Here is an 8,634-nt window from a genome sequence, read left to right on the forward strand (position 1 = left end):
ACAACAATGTGGGAAAATTTATGCCGGTTTACGAACGCTATATAGTTGTGCTACCTCTGCCCCAGTCCGTACCCGATGAAGCTGTTTAAAAGTTTGATTCTTCCTCATTTTCTATTCGGAGATGTGGTTCACATCGATCCAGGTGCCGGTGAACTGCGTAAACTATGTGTTGACCTGAACTGTTGCTTGAGATTTGTTTATGGGCTGAATCGCTACTCCCGGGTAAGTCATTTGCACTCAAATCTTATTGGATGCCCACTTCAAAAATTATATGCGTATCGTTCCTGTGTTTTTATAAAAAAGCTCATGACAACTTGTATGCCGTCATCACTTCACAGAAAATTGATTCCTTCATGCGAATTTCTGGAACCACGCTTAGAGAGATTGGGTTAGGTTAGGTTAATCAATAACTTAACACAAAAATGATTGAGAGACGAATGTTCAACCGGAAGTAGTCAAATTAAAAAAGTCAACCTTTACACTACTGGACAAATAAATGATAATAATAATAATAATAATAATAATAATAATAATAATAATAATAATAATAATAATAATAATAATAATAATAATAATAATAATAATAATAATAATAATAATAATAATAATAATAATAATAATAATAATAATAATAATAATAATAATAATAATAATAATAATAATAATAATAATAATAATAATAATAATAATAATAATAATAATAATAATAATAATAATAATAATAATAATAATAATAATAATAATAATAATAATAATAATAATAATAATAATAATAATAATAATAATAATAATAATAATAATAATAATAATAATAATAATAATAATAATAATAATAATAATAATAATAATAATAATAATAATAATAATAATAATAATAATAATAATAATAATAATAATAATAATAATAATAATAATAATAATAATAATAATAATAATAATAATAATAATAATAATAATAATAATAATAATAATAATAATAATAATAATAATAATAATAATAATAATAATAATAATAATAATAATAATAATAATAATAATAATAATAATAATAATAATAATAATAATAATAATAATAATAATAATAATAATAATAATAATAATAATAATAATAATAATAATAATAATAATAATAATAATAATAATAATAATAATAATAATAATAATAATAATAATAATAATAATAATAATAATAATAATAATAATAATAATAATAATAATAATAATAATAATAATAATAATAATAATAATAATAATAATAATAATAATAATAATAATAATAATAATAATAATAATAATAATAATAATAATAATAATAATAATAATAATAATAATAATAATAATAATAATAATAATAATAATAATAATAATAATAATAATAATAATAATAATAATAATAATAATAATAATAATAATAATAATAATAATAATAATAATAATAATAATAATAATAATAATAATAATAATAATAATAATAATAATAATAATAATAATAATAATAATAATAATAATAATAATAATAATAATAATAATAATAATAATAATAATAATAATAATAATAATAATAATAATAATAATAATAATAATAATAATAATAATAATAATAATAATAATAATAATAATAATAATAATAATAATAATAATAATAATAATAATAATAATAATAATAATAATAATAATAATAATAATAATAATAATAATAATAATAATAATAATAATAATAATAATAATAATAATAATAATAATAATAATAATAATAATAATAATAATAATAATAATAATAATAATAATAATAATAATAATAATAATAATAATAATAATAATAATAATAATAATAATAATAATAATAATAATAATAATAATAATAATAATAATAATAATAATAATAATAATAATAATAATAATAATAATAATAATAATAATAATAATAATAATAATAATAATAATAATAATAATAATAATAATAATAATAATAATAATAATAATAATAATAATAATAATAATAATAATAATAATAATAATAATAATAATAATAATAATAATAATAATAATAATAATAATAATAATTATAATAATAATAATAATAATAATAATAATAATAATAATAATAATAATAATAATAATAATAATAATAATAATAATAATAATAATAATAATAATAATAATAATAATAATAATAATAATAATAATAATAATAATAATAATAATAATAATAATAATAATAATAATAATAATAATAATAATAATAATAATAATAATAATAATAATAATAATAATAATAATAATAATAATAATAATAATAATAATAATAATAATAATAATAATAATAATAATAATAATAATAATAATAATAATAATAATAATAATAATAATAATAATAATAATAATAATAATAATAATAATAATAATAATAATAATAATAATAATAATAATAATAATAATAATAATAATAATAATAATAATAATAATAATAATAATAATAATAATAATAATAATAATAATAATAATAATAATAATAATAATAATAATAATAATAATAATAATAATAATAATAATAATAATAATAATAATAATAATAATAATAATAATGCATTCTGTGCCGAACACGCATCAGTACTGGACGTGTTTGGTGATCGGTCCGATAGAGTATAAAACAAAAGACGTGTGAACAAGTGTTGGCATTGTTTGCCTGGTCGAGTGAAATAAATCCGGGTTCAAGGTCGTTCCTTTGTGCAACTGTTTCGCATCGTGACTGCCAGCTGGTGCGTAAGCCGATTTGGCTGCTGGCTGGATTGTGCTACAGCAGTGGACGAGACACAAACGAGGAAAAAGAAGAAGCCATCAGTGTCAGCGAGTCGTATCGCTGTGTGGAGTGATCTCACACCTGGCTCGCTGCTGGTGGCTGTTTGGTGCTGCTGTATTGGTGCTGCTGGCTGTAACGGCTGCTACTTCGAACGATCGGACAACCAACCTTACTGGAAGGGAGAAATAAAAAGGTACGTGTTCTTGTCAGCGCTAGTGCGCTAAACATAGCGCGATGGATGTAGATCCCTCGCCTCCCGCGCCACCATCCCCGAACCCCTCTGACCCTGACCCTTCTGTTACCCCCTCCCCTGTTCATTCTTCAGTCCCCCCTCGCCCCAGGCTTTACCCAGACGGAGCCCAGGGCAGCTATACTGTTTATTTTCGGCCAAAGGCAGGACCGAAATCGAAAAAGTTGAACCTCTTGCAGATTTCTAAAGACCTGACGAAGGAGTACAAGGGCGTGACCGAAATTTCCAAGGTCCGGCCTAACAAGCTCCGTGTCGTGGTCGGTAACCTGAAAGAGGCCAACGATATAGCTTGCTCTGAGCTCTTCACACGCGAGTATCGCGTTTACATACCCGCACGAGACGTGGAGATCGACGGTGTCATAACCGATTCGAGTCTGTCCGTCGAGTGTATACTGCAAAGTGCCAAAGGGTGCTTTAAGAACAAAACTTGTCCCGAAGTAAAGGTGCTCGACTGCAAGCAATTGCGGTCAGCATCGATCATCGGTGGCAAAACAGTATACACTCCGTCAGACTCGTTTCGAGTTACGTTCGCCGGGTCTGCACTACCAAGCCACGTCTCGATCCACCGGGTTCGTCTCCCTGTGAGGCTCTACGTGCCCCGCGTCATGAACTGCCTGAATTGCAAGCAGTTAGGCCATACAGCCGCCTACTGCTGCAATAAGGCACGTTGTGGCAAGTGTGGGGAGTCTCATGCGGAAGATTCTTGCAGTGTTAACGCTGAAAAGTGTATTCACTGCGGAGAAAATCTGCATGAGCTCTCGACATGTGCGGTGTACATGCAGCGCAGGGATAAAATAAAACGGTCTCTCAAAGAGCGTTCAAAGCGTTCCTACGCTGACATGCTGAAGAAGACCGTTACCACTTCTCCCGTTACTTCGAACCCCTTCGATCTGTTGCCCTCTGAGGAAACCGATTCTGACGATTCACCAGCGGGAGCATCTTACGCCAATCCTGGGGAGTCTAGAAAGAGGAAAAGTGTTTCCTCTCCTAAACTTCCCAGAAAAAGTCCTAAGATTTCTCAAAGTGAAATGAAGGTTACAAACAAACCAAACAGTGCTGCGGAAAAACCGAAGCAAACTCCTCCTGGGCTGGCAAATTTAAAGTCCCAGAAGGAGTTCCCAGCACTGCCAGGAACATCTAAAACCCCAGTTGCTCCTTTTACACTCCCAGTTGATGAAACAAACTCTGGATTAGTGAAATTTTCTGACATTGTGGACTGGATTTTTGAAACTTTCAATGTACCCGATCCAATTAAAATTTTTCTTACAGCATTCCTCCCAACAGTTAGATCATTTTTGAAGCAGTTGACTGCCCAATGGCCTCTCCTTGCAGCGATTGTATCCTTCGATGCCTAATTCAACTGCGTATATGAAGGATTCTATCTCTGTCTTACAGTGGAATTGTAGAAGTATTTTACCAAAAATTGATTCGTTTAAAGTTTTGATAAATAAAAACAAATGCGATGCATTTTCCCTTTGTGAAACTTGGCTTACTTCAAATATTGATCTCAACTTCCATGATTTTAATATTATTCGCCTTGATCGAGACACCCCATATGGAGGAGTACTTTTAGGGATTAAAAAGTGCTATTCTTTCTATCGTATTAACCTCCCCTCGATTCCAGGCATCGAAGTTGTCGCATGTCAAATGACAATACAAGGTAAAGAGCTTTGTATTGCCTCAATATATATTCCCCCCAGAGCACAGGTTGGGCAACGGCTGCTCTTTGATTTAATAGAACTTCTTCCCTCGCCACGTTTGATTTTGGGAGACTTCAACTCTCATGGCGTGGCTTGGGGTTCCCCATACAATGATAACCGCTCCTCTTTAATCTATAACCTTTGCGATGACTTCGACATGACTATTTTAAACAACGCTGAAATGACACGTATCCCGAAACCTCCAGCGCGCCCAAGCGCTTTGGATCTATCCTTATGTTCGACGTCGCTACGGTTGGATTGCACATGGAAGGTAATCCTCGATCCTCACGGTAGCGACCATCTGCCTATTCTTATTTCAATTACTAACGGGTCAACTCGCATGCGACCAATTGACATTCCGTATGACCTCACACGAAATGTCGATTGGAAGTTATACGAGGAAATGATTTCAAAAGCGGTCGAGTCGATTCAACATCATTCACCACTTGAAGAATACAACCTCCTCGCGGGCTTGATTCTCGACGCCGCGTTGCAAGCCCAAACGAAGAAATATCCCGGCGTAACGATCAAAGAACGGCCTCCCACTCCGTGGTGGGACCAAGAGTGCTCCGATGTCTACACGCAAAGATACGACGCATTTAAGGCCTACCAGACGGGAGGTATACCTGGCGACTATTTACGGTATTCGGAGCTTGATACCAAGCTTAAAAGCTTGGCTAAAGCAAAGAAACGTGGATATTGGCGTCGGTTCGTGAACGAGACGTCGAGGGAGACATCGATGAGCACTCTTTGGAACACAGCCCGAAGAATGCGGAATCGCGTAACGGTCAACGAAAGCGAGGAGTCTTCAAGTAGGTGGATATTTGATTTTGCCAGGAAAGTATGTCCGGACTCTGTTCCTGAGCAAAATATTGTTCGCGATGCGTCTCCGGGCCACGACGCGATAGAATCACCTTTTACGATGGCAGAACTTTCAGTTGCCCTCCTGTCCTGTAACAATAACGCGCCTGGATTAGATAGAATCAAATTCAACTTGTTGAAGAATCTACCCGGCAATGCCAAGAGGCGCTTGTTGAACTTGTTCAATAAGTTCCTGGAGCAAAACATTGTACCGCAGGATTGGAGGCAAGTGAAGGTGATCGCCATCCAAAAACCAGGGAAACCAGCTTCTAATCACAACTCTTATAGGCCGATTGCAATGCTATCCTGTATCCGGAAATTGATGGAAAAAATGATACTCCGTCGTTTAGACCACTGGGTCGAATCAAATGGTCTACTATCAGAAACTCAATTTGGCTTCCGCCGTGCCAAAGGGACGAATGATTGTCTTGCGTTGCTTTCAACAGATATTCAGCTGGCGTATGCTCGTAAAGAACAAATGGCGTCTGCGTTCTTGGACATTAAGGGGGCTTTTGATTCCGTTTCTATTGACATTCTTTCGGGTAAACTTCACCGACAAGGATTTTCTCCAATTTTGAACAATTTTTTGCACAACTTGTTGTCCGAAAAGCACATGCATTTTACGCATGGCGATCTGGCAACTTTTCGCATTAGCTACATGGGTCTTCCCCAGGGCTCATGTTTAAGCCCCCTTCTTTACAACTTCTATGTAAATGACATCGACGAATGTCTGGCAAATTCATGCACGATAAGACAACTTGCAGACGACAGTGTAATCTCTGTTACAGGAGCCAAAGCTGCCGATTTGCAAGGACCATTGCAAGATACCTTGGACAATTTGTCTGCTTGGGCTTTACAGCTAGGTATCGAATTCTCTCCGGAGAAGACTGAGATAGTAGTTTTTTCTAGGAAGCATGAACCTGCTCAGCTTCAAACACAATTAATGGGTAAAACGATTTCTCAGGTTTTGGTACACAAATATCTTGGTGTCTGGTTCGACTCTAAAGGCACCTGGGGTTGTCACGTGAGGTATCTGATGAAAAAATGTCAACAAAGAGTGAATTTTCTTCGTACAATAACCGGACAATGGTGGGGAGCCCATCCAGGAGACCTTATAAGGCTTTACCAAACAACGATATTGTCTGTTATTGAATACGGGTGTTTCTGCTTCCGCTCCGCAGCAAACACACATTTGATCAAACTGGAGCGAATACAATATCGTTGTTTGCGTATCGCCTTAGGTTGCATGCAGTCGACCCATACGATGAGTTTGGAGGTTTTAGCTGGAGTACTACCATTGAAAAACCGCTTCTGGAGCCTGTCTTCTCGTATTCTAATCAAATGTGAGGTCTTGAACCGTCCCGTGATTGAAAATTTTGAAAGGTTAATCGAACTTAATTCTCAAACCCGTTTTATGACATTGTATTTCAATCACATGTCCCAAAATATTAACCCTTCTTCGAATATTCCAAATCGTGTCGACTTATCAAATACTTCTGATTCTACTGTGTTTTTCGATACATCCATGATAGAAGAAACTCGTGGAATCCCGGATCATTTACGCGTGCAGCAGATCCCTAAAATTTTTTCCAATAAATATCGAAACATCAACTGCGACAATATGTACTACACTGACGGATCACTTCTTGATGGGTCCACTGGCTTCGGTATCTTCAATAACAATTTAACCGTCTCCCATAAGCTCGATAATCCTGCTTCTGTTTACGTCGCAGAATTAGCTGCAATTCAGTACACCCTAGGGATTATCGAAAAAATGCCCACGGACCATTATTTCATCTTTACGGACAGTCTCAGTTCCATTGAGGCTCTCCGATCGATGAAAGATGTTAAGCACTCTCCGTATTTCCTGGGGAAAATACGGGAACATCTGAGTGCTTTATCCGAAAAATCTACTCAGATTACCTTAGCGTGGGTCCCTTCTCACTGCTCGATACCGGGTAATGAGAAAGCGGACTCTTTGGCTAAGGTGGGCGCAACAAACGGTGATATTTATGAAAGACCAATTGCCTTTAATGAATTTTTCGCACTTGTACGTCAGAATACGATCATCAGTTGGCAAAATGCTTGGACCAGAGGGGAATTGGGAAGGTGGTTACATTCCATAATCCCCAAAGTATCGACGAACCCGTGGTTCAAGGGGTTGGATGTAGGTCGGGATTTCATTTGCGTGATGTCCCGGCTTATGTCCAATCACTATAGATTTGACGCGCTCCTCCGTCGTGTTGGGCTCGGGGAAAGTGGTATCTGTGCCTGTGGTGAAGGTTATCACGACATAGAGCATGTGGTTTGGTCATGCCCTGTACACCGTGACGCCAGGTCTAAATTAATAGCTTCCCTGCAGGCCGAGGGTAGACAGCCGGCTGTTCCTGTTCGTGATGTCTTGGCGAGCCGTGACCTATCCTACATGTCCCTTATATACGTTTTCCTGAAATCCATCCACGCCCCAGTCTAGTCCCGTTCCCCTCCGTCTACACCCAACAAAACGACAAGAACACGTTTGAACCTTAAGCACAAAACCAGCAACCAGACCCCGCACAACAGAACCAGGACCCAAGGACTACGAGCCTCTGTCCCAACTCACGACATCGTGGCTCAGCAGAACGAATCCATACATGCCATTCGACGATTATCAGACGACCATTGAACAACAAAACACTGATTGGAAGTCCCATGCTAGTTTTAAGTTAGACTTAATTTCAGCTCGTAGTCGGCAGCGAGGATAAAAAATTTGCTTTAGTTTTTAAGTCATCAGATATAATTGGCGCCGTTAAACATTAAATTGTATTTGTGCCGTGTCAAATAAATGTTATGTGAAGAAAAAAAAAAAAAAAAAAAAAAAAAATAATAATAATAATAATAATAATAATAATAATAATAATAATAATAATAATAATAATAATAATAATAATAATAATAATAATAATAATAATAATAATAATAATAATAATAATAATAATAATAATAATAATAATAATAATAATAATAATAATAATAATAATAAT

General features: G+C 33.6%; 1 protein-coding gene across 1 annotated transcript in view; it reads left to right on the forward strand.

The window, feature by feature from the left end:
- Positions 1–1,614: 1,614 nt before the first annotated feature.
- Positions 1,615–8,634, forward strand: part of LOC129728824 (probable cyclin-dependent serine/threonine-protein kinase DDB_G0292550) — a gene marked incomplete at both ends in the record, with an annotated part of 8,568 nt that continues 1,548 nt past the window's right edge. The window contains one exon of the mRNA XM_055687291.1: positions 1,615–2,502. Coding sequence (XP_055543266.1) covers positions 1,615–2,502 — 888 coding nt within the window. The remainder of the gene's footprint in view (positions 2,503–8,634) is intronic.

Source organism: Wyeomyia smithii, chromosome 3 (assembly GCF_029784165.1).
Source record: "Wyeomyia smithii strain HCP4-BCI-WySm-NY-G18 chromosome 3, ASM2978416v1, whole genome shotgun sequence".
NCBI lineage: Eukaryota > Metazoa > Arthropoda > Insecta > Diptera > Culicidae > Wyeomyia > Wyeomyia smithii.